This window comes from Varanus komodoensis, unplaced genomic scaffold (genome assembly GCF_004798865.1).
Source record: "Varanus komodoensis strain SLA01 unplaced genomic scaffold, ASM479886v1 scaffold14_1, whole genome shotgun sequence".
NCBI lineage: Eukaryota > Metazoa > Chordata > Lepidosauria > Squamata > Varanidae > Varanus > Varanus komodoensis.
The window spans coordinates 21,777,511-21,797,901 of NW_025335438.1; the positions used below are offsets into that span (position 1 = coordinate 21,777,511).

General features: G+C 37.0%; 1 protein-coding gene across 6 annotated transcripts in view; it reads left to right on the forward strand.

The window, feature by feature from the left end:
- TRAPPC8 (trafficking protein particle complex subunit 8) overlaps nucleotides 1-20,391 on the forward strand; it is a 78,282-nt gene that overhangs the window by 24,894 nt on the left and 32,997 nt on the right. For 2 of the 6 annotated variants that reach the window (XM_044423742.1, XM_044423744.1), the window contains 9 exons: nucleotides 1,075-1,228; nucleotides 5,918-6,008; nucleotides 7,350-7,606; nucleotides 12,069-12,184; nucleotides 13,456-13,606; nucleotides 14,435-14,535; nucleotides 15,603-15,708; nucleotides 17,606-17,737; nucleotides 19,962-20,186. In XM_044423742.1, coding sequence (XP_044279677.1) covers nucleotides 1,075-1,228; nucleotides 5,918-6,008; nucleotides 7,350-7,606; nucleotides 12,069-12,184; nucleotides 13,456-13,606; nucleotides 14,435-14,535; nucleotides 15,603-15,708; nucleotides 17,606-17,737; nucleotides 19,962-20,186 — 1,333 coding nt within the window. The remainder of the gene's footprint in view (nucleotides 1-1,074; nucleotides 1,229-5,917; nucleotides 6,009-7,349; nucleotides 7,607-12,068; nucleotides 12,185-13,455; nucleotides 13,607-14,434; nucleotides 14,536-15,602; nucleotides 15,709-17,605; nucleotides 17,738-19,961; nucleotides 20,187-20,391) is intronic. The other 4 variants (XM_044423743.1, XM_044423745.1, XM_044423746.1 and 1 more) reach the window with 3 other exon arrangements.

Here is a 20,391-nt window from a genome sequence, read left to right on the forward strand (position 1 = left end):
GTGTGTGTGATTATGATGGGTGTGCACTTCTTATTTGTTCCTATATAGCTAACTTTTCTGTTATCTGCTCCTTGTTTTTTTTTCTGTTCTAATTGTATAAAATTTATATGGCTCCTATCTCTACCTCTTCTCCCTAGGGAGAGTGCTCTTCTTTTAGGTGCTCATCTGGCCAGTTCTTTTATGCATAAACATATTAATAGATTTTTATCCTACTGTTCAGCCAGAAAAGCTTTCAAAGCAATCAATAAAACAAGGTAGCCTGCAGACACAGTATACAAGGAAAAGGGGATAGGAAGGGAAGAGAAAGTAGTTTCTCAGTAGGGCTGGTGCAATGTCCCCACTTCCCTTCTCATCTTCCTCTGTACAACCTGTTTTATTCAAATATCTTTTGTTTTCTCAGTTTTTTCTTGTTAAACTTTCCCAGAGTTCTGTGTGTTCTTTTATCTCTACCTATGCTATATCTGACTTAATATGACTACAAAACCTTGTGAAAATTTTATACTACTGTATCTTCAGCTCCCTTTATTCACTTCAGTATTTTTCTGTTATTTTGATTATCTTCTGCTTTATTATTAAATGTTTCTTCAATGTAGTCATGGTAGTCAGTTCATGATGGGCTTGCTGATAGCTGAAATTCTTACTGGGCTAGCTTTGATCTTGGTCTGATCTGATAAAATGTTTGTATTTTTCTGTTAAAAGTCACTCAACATGTATTAATTATGCCATAACTGCATATTTAGGATTCCTTGTTTTGTAATTTAAAGCACACTGTTTGGCAATAGTGTTTCTAGTTTTTTTAAAAAAAGATAATCTTTGCAAGATTAATGTCAGTATATTTTTATATAAATAATTCTGTATAACACTGGTTACTATTTAGTTCAGTTTCTGAAGTTCCCAGAAGTGGAGTTTTTTCCTTTAGAACATGCTCTGTGAATTTTTACTTTACAGATAACTTGCTAATTCAGCATTCAGTATGTATCTATATTAAAATGTTGTAGGTTAAAAGAGAAATCAGAACCTCTTGCCAGAAGTCTTGCATATGAAGACATTCCTGTAATATTAACACTTTTTCAGGGCTGATTTAATATATGAAGAAATGAAACAAAGATATGGAACTCAGGGATGCTATTTACTTAAGATAAATTCTCGTGGGTCTAATCGAGGAGCTGATGAACAGATTCCTGATCCCTGGAGCCAATACCTCCAAAAAACCAGTATCCAAACCCAGGTATATATTTATTTAAAATGTGCACTATTACAACTGTCTGCCTGTAGTATTCAAAAGGTTCTCTTTATTTCCTCTCATAATATTTGGTCATTCCTATTGTTCCATTTCTGCTAGCCTGCTGCTTTTGGCTTTTAAAAGCCTAATTGGGAATGTACTTCTACATAGCCATTTAAGTTTGTTTGATTTTTCATATATAATATAATCAGTGACAGCCGGTGTCTCTAGGAAGTTGGGATGCTAAAAATCACTGCTGTTCCCATATCTTTTGTCAAGACCTGGAGCACAGTTCACCGTGCAAGTGCCTGTAGAACCAGGATTAGACCTGTAGGTACTTGCAAGAATTAGAGCCTGTGCAATCATGTAGCATAGCTGGGAGCTCAGGAAGGCTCTATAAAAGGCTTTTCTAGGCTGCTCAGCTTGGTTGCCATGACATGGGTTTTCATGGTGGTGGTTTCATTTTCCTGAGCCTGCCTCTTTTCTTGCCCTACCTTCATTTGTGCCTTCCTATTGCCTCTGCTTTTGCCTCCAGTCTGACCCTATCTTGCCAGGTTCTGACCCTTGCTTTCACCATTGGGTCTGCTATGTACCTGATCTCTGCCTTCTCCTGACCTTGCTTTGCTTCTGGTTCTTCCATGCCTTGTCAGTATCTCACCCTAGTCTTTGCCCGGCTCTGTCTTCACCTTTGGGCCTGCCATTCCTTGCTGGATATCTGACCAGCACTTGTTCCTGATTCTGCTTTGCCTCTGGACCTGCTATGCCCTGATGGTGTCTGACTCCTCCTTGATTCTGATGTTATCTTTGCTTCTGTTCCTGCATCATGCTCGTAGCCTCCAACTACCTCCATCATGTCTGGTCTTGGTGCTTTAGCCTTAGACACTTGCCATCAATGACCACGACCTACGATCTTTCCTCTGTTCCACCTGTGCAAAGTTCCTACTAACTACTTTACCCCAGCTCTGCCCATGGAAACCCTTCCTATCAGCTAGTATAAATGGGGTTTCCAAGTTCAGAGTCAATGGACCTTAAAGAAGATTAAAGGAAGATACTGGAACTAACAAGGGTATGCTTGTGTTTTTTGTACATCATTTGTAAGTCTTCTAGAGGCATTTAGCTGGTTGCAGAATGCTGAACAAGATAGAAAAAATGTTAAAAGTAATATAGTTCACTTTTCTTGTAGGGCACTGATGGCTATTTTAGTTGGTTTTAAAAAGGTTTAGCTAAATATTAATGGAGAAGGGCTGTGAGCAGCAGTTATCTATGATACTTAAATTGAACCTTTCTATATACTTCTGAATATTGGACACTGGGAAAATAGGTCAGGGACTTTTATGCCAGACTTACGAGCTTCCAGAAGTGGTTGCTGTTGTTGAAAATGGAATGCTGGACTACACTGACCTTGGTCTAACCCAGCAAGATGCCCTGGTGTTTTTGCACCACAATTAGACCCAGTTAACATTGCTCTATCCTACACATACTGAAATAAAACTAATTTCCTAGAAGCAGAAGCAGAAATCAACTAACAACACAGAAGCACAATGATGACAGCAGCAAATATACAGTTACCCACCAAAGGCCTCATGAAAGAACCCACAGAAGACAGTTTCTCTTTTGTATCACCTACACTAAATTAATCTGTCTGCCTTTTGTTTTCTTTAATCCATGCAGCCTGATCCTCCTGTTTCTTAGCTTCCTTACCAGGAAGAGCTCTTAGATAGTCTCCAAGATATGGCTTTTTAAAAATGAGCAGCTGCTGTCTAGATGGTAGCCAATCACCAATAGTAGCCAGTTTGCTTCTACCATTCAGCCTCCTTTTCCATCCTGTAGCACAGATGTCCTTGCATGTTCTGTGCTCATCACAGCCTTCATCAGTGGCCTTCATCTTAATTTCAAAAGCTGTTGACATGTGATCAGTTCAGACATCTAGCAAACATGAGTCATCCCTTTCCTGGCAACCTGCTGCATGGGAGGCAGAGAGAGACTGCAAAGGTGCAGGAAGAGAGGGAAAAAAAGAGCCCAAAATAGAAAAGGGGTGCCTCATACCCTTTTTGTTCTGGTCCTGCCCATTATTGGCTCTGCCCTCACTCACTGTTGACATGTAGCTCCTAACATTACCCATGGGAGAATGTAGCCCTTGACAGAAAACAAGTTGCTAACCCATAGTTGATTGACTTCGCACTGAAGATAAGCTAATTGAAGGGGAACCTACATAGTTAGGACAGGCTCTGGCTTTGAGAGAGTCCTGAGCAAATTAATTGCTAATGGACATCCTCCTCCATTAGTGAGTTCTGTTGGGGCAGCTGATTATAAATACTATTTTAATTTGCCGCACTGCACTGGTAACATTGCTATTTAGAGCTCTTGTCCAGGAGGAAAAAATGAGGGGGAGTCTAGTGTAAGCATGGTATTTCTTTCTGGGAAGTTGGGACCCCAGCAGCTGTCCAAGGGTTCCAGAAGCTGATATCTGATTTCACGAGATGCAAAATGTAGACATCCCAGTTCAGACCTGGCACTAAGCAAACTATGGATGGAGAGTGAAACCTTTGTTTAACTGCTCCCACAGGCAGGAGAAACCAGGCAGAAGCAATCAAGCAACATGGACAAGCATGTTTATTTATTCTAAAGAATACTGACTTAAGGTCAAATGTGGCCTTCAAATGTACAGGGCTGAGGGCTAATCCTGGCTGGTTCATGTTATAGTATATTCTGCCAGTGGGATGCAATTATTTTGTACTTAGTAGTTGTGTAGGAGTTATATTTTCATATATAAAGTCTTTTGTTCAGGAAGAGGTGCTTTGATCAATAAATATTTTATTTTATAATCATTGTAGTTGCCCCTGCAGAGATAAACAACTTACTAAATTATATTGTCTCTCCATTACCTTATTGAGTTAGCTAGAAGGATTTAGATTATATTGGTTTCACTCTTTCAGCTGATTTCATGGATACTTAAAGTGTGGCCTAGGGCACTCTGTAAACCAGATCTGTAGCTAGCTGTGTGTGTGTGTGTGTGTGTGTGTGTGTGTGTGTGTGTTCTTTTTCTTATTTGTACTTCAGTAAATGTACCGTGGAGAGTTATGATGACAGGGTATCACCCTGTGAATAAATTACACAGTGTGAGTTGTTTGTGGAACAACCCATGATATGCATATCAGATAATCAGGCCCACTGTGGGTTGTTCTCACTGGGATCCTAGTGTTCCTTACAACACAGCCTGTCTTATTTTCTTCATCCCTGTTTTAATTGCAACCCCATTTTGTTCTCTACTGTTGTTTCTTCCCATTCCAAGGTTGTAAAAAGTGCAGTTGGGCTCACTTTTTTTAATTTTTTTTTATTAACATTTTAAACTAACACTAAAAACATCAAACATCACATACATCGGATTTACTGAGTCATCCCCCTACTACATATTTTTAAACATTCTAAAGTCAAATTCAAATCAATTTATAATAATTTGAAAACATCTCTAAGTTTACGCCAAGTCCCGTTTGTCCAGCCAGTTACAGAAAGAATCCCAAGTTGGACAGAAGTCAGTGTCCTCTTTCTCCTTCAATGATAAAGTCAATCTATCCATTTCTGCACAGTCCAAGGTCTTTCTTACAGTCAATCCATCGATGGGTAGCTCCTCACTTTTCCAATATTGAGCAAATGCAATCCTCGCCGCTGTGATTAGGTGCAGCATCAGATACATTTCCTGTCTGTTAACGTCTTCTGGTGTGATGCCTAACAAGAATACTTCAGGTTTAAAAGCAAATGGTTTTTCTAATATTTCCTCCATCCATCTATGTATTTTAATCCAATACTTTTTCGCATTATCACAAGTCCACCACATATGATAGAAAGTACCCACTTTATGTTTACATTTCCAACACCTATTTGACATATTTGGAAACATCTTAGCTAATCAGGGCTCACTTTTCTTTTGGCTCCCAAACTGCATTATGTCTCTGTAATTCAGTTTACAGTCCTTTGGAGTTGCACAAGTCTTCTCTTTCACCTGTCTGGTATATGCAGTCTTGTCTGGCCTACTGGCTTATCTGTTATGACTGTCAAATGGTTATTGATCGACAGGTGCAAGCGTCAAGGCAGAAGAGCAGGGAAGACTGCATATATTAGAAAGCTGAAAGAATGCACTTGTGCAAGACTGGACCCCTCCCCTCCAATAATGCAGACAATTGTGCATCGTTCTGGTGCCAGAAAAAAAGTGGCATAGTAGTGGTGATTGCTCCAAAGTACCCCTTGGACACCAGTGGAGAGGCTGCTGCTGACACAGTAGCACAGGCAAGAATGCAGAGTGGCAAGCGGTACTTGTCGCTTCCTTCAGTCCAGTGTGGGGTTGTTGTTTTTCTGGGATTGAATCATATAGCATCCTATCATGGGTTCAGCAACCATTAGGTCAGGTGTTGTCAGGCTAGCTTGTTTCTCCAGGTTCACACCACATGCTACCCACCATGGCTAATTGCCCACAATCAGTTTCTGTCTTGTGCAAACTCAGTCAGTGTAAATCTCTTGGAAGATTGCTGTACAAATATTGATCTGGAATTCAGTGAAAATCTCATGTCACTTTATTTAAACCAAGTTCTAGATATTCAAAATAAAGTAAGCAAAATTATTTGGAGGAAAATAATGATTTCTAAAAGAATATGTTGCCATTTTAAAGTTGAAACCTTTTTGTATGTTTTATCTTGGCAGGAACCTTATGAAGATAGCCCATATACAGTCATTTCAGATAAGAATTCTGATCACTTTATACCAGTGGATGGGTTAGATAATGATTCCAAAGGTATATTTCTTTTGACAGCAACTTACTTAACCCTGCCCGCCCCCCGTCCCGCGCACCAGTGAGCATCACAATACCACAGATCTCAGTTATTTGTGCTTGATATTGTCCTGCCTTCATCAAGCTGTACCAGTGTAACTCATATAACAGTATGGCAGCTGGGTAATCTCTGGTTCTGCTATGAATTTACAAGGTCACATTTTGCAATCTGCTATATCTTGGCCTCATCCCCCATTTGAATTATGAGAATAGCTATGTATAGTTTATTGGTCTACTGTGCAGTTTTTCTAAGGAATACTTAGGTAATATATGTGATGTGCTTTGAACAATCAGAAGAGTATCAAGTTCTGTATAGGGATGCTGTTGGTTTCCTGATAAATTATTCAAGAGCTTTTGCTACAGTGTTGGTGTTCATTCACTCAGGGATCCACTACATTACAGGGATCATTGTTCTCTTCACAAGTGTTTTCTTTACACAAGAAAAATATCACTGAAGTAGTTGAGCAAATAGTAAACACATAATTCATAGAAGTCTTACTGTTTCTCAGAATCTTAATATCAGTTAAGATATGGCTTCTGCTTTCTGAGTTACTGTCAGGAAATCAAAATATAGCTGCTACCTATGACCTGCTTGTGTGTCTTTGTAGACATCTCAGTAGAAATGTAGCCAAAGCACAAGACTGATATTATAGTTATATGTGGTAATGCTTTCATTGAAATAGACTAGGATTTGCCATTTCCCCTCTTTTCTGTGTTTTTATGGATTTTCCCCAGTAACTTGGTAGGATATTTGTCATTTTTTTAAAATGAACACTGGTATTATTTTAATAACATAGACTAACGTAAGTTGGGAGTGACAGTAGCAGCATAATATTCTGTTTTGTATGCAAACCTGTGTATCTGTTAACAGAAGGGCTCCTTCCATTTATCAAAGAAACCAGAATCCCTTGAAGGTTCTATTTTGGAGATATGAGGTGTGTGTGAGGAACAATTTTAATTAATTACTCCTTCCCCTTGCAATCCTCAACACTGCTTCATTGCTATATTGGAGGGCTCACCATGCCTCTAGAGTATATCTTTTAAGGATTGCAGAGGTGATAGTAAATCAGGAAAAATCAGCTCTTCACCCATGGGAGATCAAGTTAATTATATTCTCCTTCATACAGTTCTGGATCCAAGTGATTTAACACAGAGAATGAAACACTGTATTAATAACTACAAATATTTTGTAGGAAAGTATGGCATAAATTAATAGCAGCAACCTAGTAAAGTCTTGATATAAAAAGAATTCCTGTAATTGGAGTTAAGTATAATGAGTAATTGTTTACATAATTTGTTTTGCAGTAGATGGTTTATCAAATAACTATAAGATTCATCCACTCCAATTGGATCACAATAGCGACAATAGTTGTTGTGATGGCACTGATTATGTAAAACCAAATGCATCTATGCATGAATTGAAGAAGTCAAATACATGGACACCTCATGGCACCTGTTTGACACTCACAGATCATGATCGAATTCGGCAGTTCATACAGGAATTCACTTTTAGAGGACTTTTGCCACATATTGAGAAAACTATCAGGCAACTTAATGACCAGGTAAGCCATTCTGACTTCGAAGTAGCTTTTTTGCTTAGCTAATACAAATTTAAATAGATTGAGATACTTGTTAACCTGTATCAGGGTCAGCCAAATCCTTTGCTTGCTGATTGGATATAAGCTCAGTGGGCCTTTTTTCCAAGTAAGTGTCCACAGCATTACAGTTTATTAGTGCTGTAATATGAATACGACTTTATACAAAGGCCTTGTCCATTCAAATGTGTAGGTAATGCAAGGACTGTTCGCAGTATTGTTGAAAACTATAATACTGATGTTGACATTATTGGTTGAGCTCTTTAGAGCTATGTAAAGTGTGCATGGCGGCTGACCTCTTCCATCTAAGTTCCTGTGCCTGCAATAAGCTGCTTCTGGAGATCAGTGAGGAACATGGGGTTGCAGCTAGAAAAGAAAAACAGCTGCCTTCTAACTGTGTGTGGTAACACATTGTTTTGTTTATATATTTTATTTATTCCTTGCCTTTCCTCCAAGGAGCTCAGAATGCATGCATGAATGGTCCTCCCTTCATTATTAGGTTAAGCTGAGGATTGGCAACTGGTTTAAGGTAACTCAGAGGGCTTTGTGTTCAAGTGAGGATCTGAATTTCACTCATAGCACCCTTAAGTACTGTACTACACTGACTTTTAGTATGAGCTCACAGACTTCCTTGGGAACCCAACCATTGTGTGTACTTCCTTCCTCACCAATGAGAGGAGAGTCTTGCCTGTCCTTTTACAAGCCATGATCAAAGAATATTGAAAATTCATTGTTTAAAATTCTTTCTTTAAAATAGCCATCTGATGTGGAAATGGCTACATATTAATTCTTGGTATTACAGTTTTAAGTGTAACTGCACTTTTTTAATTACAAAGTAAATGGTTTTAAAATAATGTCTTATATAGTTTATGTGCCTCATAGCATTAATAAAGCATCTTGAAATTATAAGGCAAATTCCAAACAAATATTAGTCAAGATCTGTTGACATTGTGATCAGTAATTACATAAAAACACTATTTTACAATAATCTCTGTATTTTTGAGGACATCACTTGCTGCTTCTGTTGTTGTGACAGAAACTAATTGGGTTCTCCATTTTACAGTGAAGCAATTTCAAATTTTATTGTAACAGCTTGAGTTGTTTGATATAAATGAATGACAGTTTCCCTGGCAGAATTTCTGGAAGCTATGTCAATCACAATAATGTTTTAAATTCTGTTGTTGTGACATGCTAATTATAAGTTCTTGGCTCACAGTTCTTTTGGTGAACAAATAAATCTATTGTGTTGGATCCATCCATGGCCTTCAATCCAGTAGATTTTTATTCAAATGAAAGGAATGGATAAAATTTGTTGCTTTTCTTCACAGTAGCTCTCTGAATATTTGCTCCAGAGGGTTGGGGAAAATTTCAAAAACAGTTGTATGGGGTAGTGAATGAGCAAGGGTTCAAAACCTTTGCACTTCTGTTTGTAGGTGTCTCTGCTGCTTGAGGCCTTTAGGTTTACAGAAGGTTTCCTTTAATGAAGAGGATTTTAAATCATGTCTGAGTAGTTTGTGTCCTCACAGCATTATTAAAGCATTGCTTCAATTAAGAATGAAGATTGGGGTTTATAAATGGAGTCTTTTACCTAATTGCTGCTACTTTGTTTCATTTAGACAAATTCAAGCAGTTTGTAACTATTGTGCTGCTGTTTATCCACTAATTTGATCTTAAAATCTGTATTATTATGGATTTTTGTAGCATTATGAAGCAACGTTCCTCTTCTGATAGGACATAAGTTCCCATATCATCCATCTCAGCTTTTTTCTAGGAATAGTGTTAAATTTAGATGAAGATCTGCTTGGCTTAAAAAGTGCAACATTTAGGACAGTATCTGCTGATGTCATTCTGCTGATGCACATTATGTTGTGCTAGCTCTGGCACATCACAAGGAATGTAAAATTTCTGGAAAGATTTGAAGCCATAAGGAGGGAACTTTTTTTGAAAAATACATAAGAATCTTTTAGAAAAATTGAAAAAATGTGACACTGCTACTCTTTCCAGATTGAAAGTCATTTCATAACTACAGGAACATAATATATGTTATTTATAACCTAGTTTGGTATAACATTATAATGTTTGGTATTAAAAGTGCAGCTTACTCAGACAATTATTACAAACTTAATTTACCTTTAAAATGTTTGAATGTGCCTGAACTTTAAGGGACACTCAAGTGTAAGGAGCCTCTTTGGTTTTACCATATGAAAAGCATGCAAATAACAATAAAACAGAGGAAAACACCAGTATTTTAACAGTAGTTAAAATAAAATTGTATCGCTCCAATACTATCCTTCCCAATGTCAAGCAGACATAAAGCAATCATTTGCATAAAATAACTGAGAGGAAAAAAGGATGGGTTGAATTAAGACTCAATGAAGTTGTATAAAATTGAATCAGTTTCATTTTCTGAACTGTTGCAAACTGTTTCAGTTTTTAGTTCTTCTCTTTCTTCATCTTTGTCTTCATCATAGTTATCATGGAGTTCTAAAAGCTGAAGGTTTGCCTGGATTGTACCCTTTTACACATCAGTTGGTTTCAGACTTGATGTATTTGTAAACATTGAGCAGTTTCTTGTAATACAAAGGTTGGAAGAATCTGAAGAAGGTGGAAAGTAAGAGGTGTTAGAGACTCTGTGTGCCACCATATTACAGGAGGCATCTGTTTGGCAGAATCCCAGATTGCTTACCTGGACTAAATCCCTGAATAACTTTTGCATTTGGAAGTACCTTTCCAAAAGCAAGTTTTAAACACTATTTTGTAATCCAGGCAAATGCAGTAGCATTGCTATTATCACTTTCCTGCCTTTGAATTTTAGATGCAATAGATTTATAGCTACATGGGCAGCAAATTCTTGTTTCTTGATTGCTCACTTCACAGTTTGTAAGTGGAGATGCCTTGAGATTCTCAAAAGTGTTTATATCCCTCTTGCAAACTGCAATTGTGAATAGTTTTACATGTTTTATTACTACTTTTGCTTGTCTGTATATCTTTTGGAGAGTGTCCAGTTCCATCATGTCTTTAAGAAGTAAGTTTAGTCCATAATTTGCAAATCCCCTTACACTGATGTATGGATCCTTATCCATTATGATCCCCCATGTTGCTTTCATATTACTTGCATTGTCAGCTAGCAAAGCTAATATTTTACCACTCACAGTTTTCTGTAGGGCTTCACCTATTTTAGAACTAGGAGACTATGCAGTGTGGCCACTCTCTCTTGATCCAATGATTTTGCAGGAGGAGAAAACTGCTTGAGGTGGTGTTATCATCAAGTTCATGATTCCTTCTCATATTTGGGGAAGTCTGGAGCCTTAGGGTCACATCTGCACTGGCTTTAACTATAGTGAACTGTATATCCATGTCCACTTATATGTGGTTTACAAACCAGATTCATGTCTTACTTTTAGGCTGTGCTTATGTTGGGAATCTTGATGAGTGTTAATTGTGGATGAGACAAATACAGGTGCAATCTCTAAGGCCTCTTTCTGAGAGGAAGGAGGGAGGGATTTGCATATAAGAAAGCAGGAGTTGTTCTGCCAGTTCCTTCCTCTGTAATTAGAGATTATGCTTGCACCAGACCTTTGTCCTGAACTACAGAAATATTTAAAGCTGTATTAAGAACATGAGAAAAACATAAAAGGTCTGTTTAGGTCAGAATTGTGTCCCTACTGTGGCCAGCCAGATGCTCATGCGAAATTCACAAGTAGGACATGAGCTTGGTAGCACCCAGTTGCTAGTGTCCCCAGCACTGGCAACATGTAGCTAGAATGACTTGTAGTTATTGACCCAGTTTGTATATAGCGGTGGCAAATTGTGGGTTAATTAATCGACCAATGATTTCTGACAGTTCAGTGCAACTAGCCCTATTGATAGTCTTATCCTTCATGAATTTATGTAATTTCTATTAAAGGTTTCCAAGTTGGCTGCAGTCACTGCATCTTGCAAAAGTGAATTCTGCCTTGAATTTCAGCCAGTTAACTACATTGTATGACCCCGAGGGTCTAGCATTAAGTTAGAGAGCAGGACGTTTCCACATCTGCTTTCTCCATACTGCAAATAATTGCATGTACCTCTATTATGTCTCTCCTTGTTTGTCTTTTCCCCTAAGCGTGAAATGTTCCAAATCAGGGAAGTAGCTCTAGCCCCTTGACCATTTTGCTTTTTTCCGACTCTACCATAGAAGTTTTCGAACCAGAATTCTGAATAATACTCCAAGTGTAGTTGCTTCAGATATTTGTATAGTATTTCAGATATTGGCAGCTTTATTTTCAATATGTTCCTATTCTGAAAGCTATATGAAAACATTTCAGTTCTTGATTTTGCAAGAGTAGTCTGTATGAAAAATGTACTCACTCTGAGAACTTTTATTTAGTCAACATTAAATACACTGTGTTTACAGTTAATGGGATAATATTTCCTTCTTATTTTTCAGTTAATATCCAGGAAAGGCCTGAGTCGATCACTATTTTCTGCAACCAAAAAATGGTTTAGTGGCAGTAAAGTTCCAGAGAAGAGTGTAAATGAGCTGAAAAGCACTTCTGGTTTGCTGTGAGTAGACCTACATAGTCATAAAATACACTGTATTTTCCTTTTACTGGGTTTCACTCTGCTGATTTCCATGTTTTCCTGTCACTTTTTTTGACATTGAAAAACAGATCATCTTGATGCCATGGTGAATTCTCTAGTTAATAAACATAGATGTGCATAAGCCTTTTGCACCACACCTAACAGTTAAAATTGAAATTCTTTTATAAATCATAGTTTCCCATCATGACTAAACATGGAGGCTGTACCTACTGAGGTTAAAGTTGGTTTAAGAACTTGGGTTGTTCTGTACTTGGTAATGGTACCTTTCATATTTAGATGTAATGTGAAAACATGATTAATTGAAAACTTCAGTTTATTAACTCGCTATGTGATTCTCTAAACTGGGTTAAACAAACAAAATAATAGTTTGTTTAAAGAACAAAGGTAACTGAGTCACCACAGCAACCTTGTAGATTTTTTTGGCCTGGTATGTAGTTCAACTGCATAAAAATATTGATTTAACAACTTCTACTGCTGGTTAGGGACTGCAAGTGGCGCAGTGGTTTAAACCGCTGTGCTGCTGGGCTTGGTTGATCGAAAGGTCGTTGGTTCGAATCTGCACAACGGGGTGAGTTCCCATTTCCCCGTCCCAGCTCCTGCCAACCTTGCAGTTAGAAAGCATTCAAATGCAAGTAGATAAAAAGGTACCACTTTCGTGGGCAGCGTTCTGTGCACTTTGGTGTTTAGTCATGTCGGCCACATGATCATGAATACTGTCTGTGGACAAACGCTGGCTCCCTCGGCCAGGAAACGGAGATGAGCACTGCCCCCTAGAGTCAGGCATGACTGGACTTAATGTCAAGGGGAAACCTTTACCTTTACCTTTTACTGCTGGTTAAGAAATAGTAGTTTTTCTGAAAAAAATCCTGTTTTATCTATGATGACAGTAACTCCATTATAGTTGCAATGGATGTGGATATACTGATTTTTTTTTTTAAGAAAAAAAACTTTTCTTCAGGGTATCATTGAAATTAGTAGTGATTTTTTTTAAAATGATGCTCTAGTTGGTGTACTAGATTCAAAGTTTTTCCCCATTGGATGGAAGAAACTTCTGCTGGCAGAAAGACCTGTTCCATGAGTGGAACTCTTGTTTTACTCATGTGTGTTAGAAAGCAATTCTTAAATTGAATGGGGAGCAGAATTTTGGAATAGCTAGACCTTGTTTCTTGTGTTTATATGAATGCGATGTGTTATTTCCATCAGATTGTTTTTCACATCATTCTTATTTTTAGGTATCCTCCAGAAGCACCAGAGCTTCAGATTAGGAAAATGGCAGATTTATGTTTCTTGGTGCAACACTATGAACTTGCATACAGTTGCTATCATACAGCAAAGAAAGACTTTCTGAATGATCAAGCAATGCTTTACGCAGCAGGAGCACTGGTTGGTGCATTAGCTTGACTGTTTTGAATATGTATACAATTGCCTTTTTCCTTCTAAATGTCTGCTTTGCAGATGCTAAGTTTAGTTGAACATTAATTATATGAGGTACCTTATGAATTCATATTGTTTCTCATATGTAAACCATATTAACTTACCCCAATTATAAACACTTAGGAATAAGATTATTATTATCCCAAAAGTTTTGAAGTTGTTGTCATAACAAATGGTGATGCCATAAAGGGCATTACATAGCTGCATACATTTGTCAGTGACTATTAACTATGACTAATAAATAGAGTCTTCATATTTAGTGGCAGTATGTCTCCCAATGCCATTTGTCAGAGACACACACAGCAGGACGGGGTGGTTACATCCATGCCCTTCTTGTGGAAAATACATATTTTGGGACATTGTGGGAAAGTGGATGTTGGACTCAATTGGGGTGGGCAGTTTGTGGGCCAAAACATATGGAGAGGAACAACTTCCATCATCCTTCACCATTGGCTATACGGGCAAAGAAGTTTGTAGGCCAAAATATTTGGAGGACACAAGTTTCCCGCCCTTGGATTAGATGGACTTTTAGTATTTTCTTAGGATTTTATGCAATAAGTGAAGTGAGACTATGTGAAAATTAGTAACAAGAGACAGTATCTAGTGCAGCCATAGGTATAGTACTGAATTATTTAGCCCTGTGCCACATGAAACAGAAATCCTCAATCTGCTTCCTTGAAAATATTTTTGACCCATTATTGAAATTTACATGCACATAATTTTTGTTGTGATTAAAATTTTGTAGCAAAAACAAGTGATAATATTTTTATTTAATAGGAAATGGCAGCAGTATCTGCTTTTCTTCAGCCAGGAGCACCAAGACCATATCCTGCTCATTACATGGATACTGCAGTTCAGACTTACAGAGATATCTGCAAGTAAGTGTTTATTTTTCAGTTCTTCCTGGCAGAAGTTAAACTGTGAAACTTACTGAACCCTTTTCATTGCTCAGTGGTAGTATGTGATAACTCCATATAACACCAGCAGTATTGGAAGCTGCATTTTTAATTTTTGAATGCAATTATTTTCATTATTAGGCAAAATCCAGCATCAAAGTTATTTCTATCCTATGCAAAGACAAATGCAAATGCGTTCATGGTAACTTAGAATTAGTGACATGAAAGTGTGTTCTAAAATCAGAATTAGTAACTAAAGGCTGATTCTCTTGTATTTGCTGCACTTCTTTTCCCTTCTTAACCTTGGTCAAGGAAGTGAGGCGAATTGAGATGAAATCTGCAAATGCTCACAAGCACTAGTGGGCCCTTTATTTACTTATTAAAACATTTTTATGCCGCCCCATTCGCCGAAGCCTCGGGGCGGCTTACAACAATAAATTAAAATAATTATAATCTTAAATTAAAAAATATAAACATTAAAAATACAAAAATACAATATAAAAATTCATTGTGATGAATTAGTCTCCTGCTAGGTATGCAATTCCTGTGTGCTAAGCATGGTGTGTGCAACCTGCAGGCATTGCTAGGTGCACATGTGCAGTCTTTGCTGTCTCCCAAAGTATACAGTGCATCCCTACCCACAGACTGGGTTCCTCACTAATATTACTAAGCAATACACACTATTACTAAGTAATTAGTAATATACTAATTACTACTTAGAATATTAATTAACTAGCAGCTCTTGAATTGTGTCACAGTTTTACCAATGAGTTCCTTGCAAGAGGAAGAAAGGCAGGATATAAATGTAATGCCATAATAATACAAAAGAAACCAAGTTAAAACTGTATAGTAATAGAGCAGATTGACTTATATGTGACATTGCTTGTTCGTGCTTATTTATTCAAACAATAAGACTAGTATTAATAAAATGGTGCTATAGCTATTCTGTTTAATTAAAATTTGACAGATTCATATACTAATCTATCAGGTGCCGCTCATGAAATACGTGTTCAAGATAAACAACTGGATTTCCATTTCTTGTTATTTAGGAACATGATGCTGGCAGAGAGATGTGTGTTGCTCAGCGCTGAAATTCTAAAAAGCCAAAGCAAATACTCAGAAGCAGCTGCTCTTTTAATACGTTTAACCAGTGAGGTATAGAAGAATATTTACTTTCTTGTATATTGAAATGAATTGGACTTTAAAAAAGAAAAAAAATCTTATTATTTAGGATGTGACTTTCTGGGTAGATCGAATAATGCCCAGAAAGAAAAGATTATAGATGGTCAAATATTTTTACTACTGATTTGCAGAAAGGTATTCTGTATTTATTAATTTTGGGGAAAATCATGAGACATGCCACAGAATAAAGTTTTGTACTTTTTCATTAAACATATTTAAAATACTCTATTAGCCTTTTTTGAAAGAAATTTGTTGGAAAGTTAAAATAAGCATAGTTTTCATAAGGTACAGTATTATGCATTTTCTTCTCTGCAAAATGAAAACATACACATTCAAGCTGTGAAATAGGCTAATAGTGGTATAAGCTGCTTTATATTTTCTATCAGTAAGGTAATATAGATGATATTGATCTGATTTTCTTGAGTGTTTCAGAATTACAACTTAGAGTTACTTTATAATATTCAATATGTATTCCCTTTCTCATTTGTTTTTTCTTAAATATATTAAAGCTTACATTCTTGTTTTTAATTTTTCTGTGGAAATATGGCAGCAGAGCGCTTGGATGGGAATGGTGAGTGTTAGAAATGTTAGCTGGAGTAGCTAGAGGATTAGGCAGTGTGTTAAATCTGTCATCACTCATCTCTGTTACCAGTCTGTTTCAATACCTGACTATGGATCAAAATATTAGAATTCATGTTGGTCAGTGTGTGTGGTTCTGAACATGAACATTTGTATCAAAACATTACTGTGCTGGAGTATTGGTAAATAACATTCAGAAGGAATATCGTGACCGTTAAGAATATTTAATAATATCTAAACAAAAGAGAAGAACATCTCTATGGAAGGCAATTTTTAGGTTTGAATTACTTTTGATTCTATAAGCATTTTCTACAGTAAATATCCACAGCTTTTGTTAATTGTCTTGAGTGATGAACCAAAACAGGAAGAAGAATATGCCCAGTTTTAAAATGACAAGATTACTTTGAATTTAAATTCAATCAGAAAAGTGGGTAATTCTAGTATGCTTACTCTGCTTTGTCCAGTGCAATACTGAGTAATTTTTGTGGTACATGAGAAATCATCTGTGCAGTTTTAAAAAAGAGATAACTATTTTAAATTTATAAACAATATAATAAAGCAACATATAAACAAACCCACATTATCTAGAAATATACTATAAAGATAGGAAGTATGTATATACCAGCATATCTTAACCATAAAACCTAAGCAAATTGTTCACATCTTAAGTGACATCATTGGAAAGCTCTTCTGTTTTAGCAAATTTAAATTGCACTGCCTTGCAGAAGTATTCACCCCCCCCCCCACATTGTCTTTTCCACATTTTGGTGTGTTACACCCTGACATCAAAAGGAATTTAAGTGGCCTTGATACCACTTGATATACCCAAGATATTCAGCACTGTGAAAATGTAAAATACTTGTTTAAGCACAAAAGGTGCTTAAAGGAAATGGCACAAACGTTAGGTAAACAAAAACCAACAGGCACTTGGTTGTGTATTTACCTCCTGAATCACATGGTAGAAGCATTTATTAAAAATTTTTATAGACCATTTTATAGCAAATACTCTCAGTATGATTTACAGCATAAAATATAATAACCATAACATATCCATAGTAATTAAAACAATTCAAAAATACGAACAATTGGAAAGTGTGGCAGTGAAAAGTGAATATAATTTATTCAATGCTAGCTAGTGAAAATGTAAAGAATAGGCACATTTTCAGTGCATCCATAATATGATGCGTCCTTCCATAGTTTTGGACTTCAGAGCCTTCTCTTGTGATATTTTTAGCATTATGCTTTACTGTTTACTTGTAACTTTTGTCTTATTACTCACTGTTTTAAATAGGATTCAGATCTTCGGAGTGCACTGTTATTGGAGCAAGCTGCACACTGTTTTATAAACATGAAAAATCCTATGGTTAGAAAATTTGCTTTTCATATGATTCTGGCTGGCCATAGGTATAGTAAAGCAGGGCAGGTAAGAGCAATAATAATTGATTTTATAGTTTTCCAACATGCATTTTTGTTTTAGCGCCTTCATCAATGTTATACCTAATTCTGTTCCAATTGAACACTGTGCTAACAAATTATGGTTTGTTAAACATGAACAACCCAGAATCCACAACTTAACATCAGACATTGGGTTCTTTTTATGAGTTGCTCATAGCTCACAAATCATGGCTTGTTTGTACATCTGGGTTTAGACAACACAATAAGCCATGCTTCAATGACAAGACATGTTTACCCATACTGAATCTTATTATTAAGATTATTATGGGTTGTTGCATTGCTTGAACTCAGAGTTTTATGCCTGAAGCACCAAACACCCTTTTCAGGTTTTTTAAAACAGCTGAATTGGATATTGTATTACTATGCATGTTTGTCTATCATCATTTTTCCTTTTATAATTTATAACAATTCACTGCATGAACTGTGTGTACTTGCTTTGAGACAGTTTTTGGTGAAGGAGTGGGTTATGGGGGGTTTATAAATAGAGAAATGTGTCATTGTTTCCCCAAAGAATGCTATGAATTCCCAGAATTCTTTGTCTAGGAAAATGCTAAATGGGTAGACCAGTCTTTGTGGGTCTTTATAAGGCATGAGTAGTATCTTCTTTGCCCTAAACTGCTTTCTGCTGAAAGCTAAAGATTTGCTTTAACTCTAGTAATAGGGCTTCTTTCATAATTAGGCTGTTTGCTGTTATTTAACCTATGGTGAAATTGTAGCACATACAATTGCCATTTTGAACATGCAATCCCCACTTGTAAATTGTGTTGTTTAATCCTTGCATAATCCATGCTCATAGGATTTCCACAGTAAGACAACTCCCAAGTGGGGGCTGCTTATGCAAGCTGGTGCCCTTGGGTCTTGTAGCTTATTGTGGGTTAAATAACCTGCAAAGATCCACAGCTGTGAGTTATTATCTCACTTTCAATATCTCACCAGTTAATATCTCACTTTTTTCATTTGTGAACACTAAGCTATCATAAATGAAAACTAAATGAAGAAAAAGAATGAAAAAGATTTGAAGTGGTATACTGGTTAGAGTACCAGGCTGGGATTTGGGTGATCTGCATTCTAGTTCCCTCTTGGCCATAAAGCTCACTGGGTGACTTTGGGCCCAACCTACTTCATACGATGATTGCTATGTAGATGAAACAGAGAGGAGAACCATGTAAGCTGCCTTGGATTCCCTGTAAAAGGAAGAAAGTCAGAATATAGATGTAATGTATATAGATATATTGCATCAGAATATAGATGTAATATTTTGCCTCCTCCATGATGTCTTCTCTGTGCTGTCCAACTGAGCTTTTCTGAATGGTTCAAGGACTGTTATAATCAATAGAAATTATTGAACTCTCAGTAGCTCATTGTGACAAATTTACAAAACAGTTTGAAGATAAAATTGCTCAGTTCTATGAATTGGACTCTTCAGTCGAGCTAGATCCTATAATGGATGTGTCCAGTGTGCCATTCTTTGGTCCTGTTTTGTTGGATAAATTTCAGTTCTTGCAGCCCAGTGATGGGGACTGGGTGCTTGGTGCTGTTCGTCCCACTTGACCCTTGCCCTTCATGGTTAATTGGAAAATTTAAGGAGGGGGTTTGCACCTGGGTCCAGGAGGCTGTCAAAGAGAGTGGTTCCACTTTCTCTAAAGGAGACTATGATAATATCACCTTTTAAAAAGTCAAACCCAAGGGTTGCTACCAGTTGTAGACCAGTGGCAAAGCTCCCTTTTCTGGGCAAGGGACTAGAACAGGTGGTGGCTGAGCAACTCCAGGCACTTCTAGATGAAACAAATTAACTGGATCTGTTTCAATCAGGTTTCAGACCTGGGTTTGAGATGGAGACTGCTTTGGTCTCTGCCTTGGAACAGCCTCTCTCTTGTGGCCTGCGTGGCACCAAATTTGCCATCTTTCTGGAGCCAGGTTGACACCTTCTCTGTGGAGGCCTTTAAAGATCTCACTGGTCATCCAGGAGCCTGATGGCTTTATCCTGGTACTTTTTCTTTCTTCTTGACTGGGTCTTTTTCATTTTAGTTAATGTATTTTAATGCTACTTTATTCCGTTTTTAAATGTTTTAAATGCTGTTTCATGTGTTGTATTTTATTGTTTTTATATCCTATTGTGTACCACCCAGCATGCTTTGTCTACTAGTGGTATAAAAGGTAATTTAATAACAACAAGAATAATAATCTTGCAGAAAAAACATGCGTTGCGATGTTACTGTCAAGCCATGCAAGTTTACAAAGGGAAAGGATGGTCACTTGCAGAAGATCATATAAACTTCACTATTGGCCGCCAGTCTTTTACACTTCAGCAACTTGACAATGCCATATCTGCCTTCAGACATATTTTGATCAATGACAGCAAGCAAACAGCTGCTCAGCAAGGGGCATTCCTTCGAGAATATCTTTATGTGTATAGGGTAAGATGTCAACTTGTAATTGTCAGAATGATTTCAACTTGTGAATTTACCTACTTGTGTTCCTCAACAGTATTTGAAATTTTCCATCTCTGATGCTAACGATACTTCTTCCTTGGCATGATACATCTAATGCTTGGAGCATTTTTTAAAATACTGTATTCTGGTGGAGTTCCAAGTGTTTTGGAGCTTTTGGTAGAAAATCCAA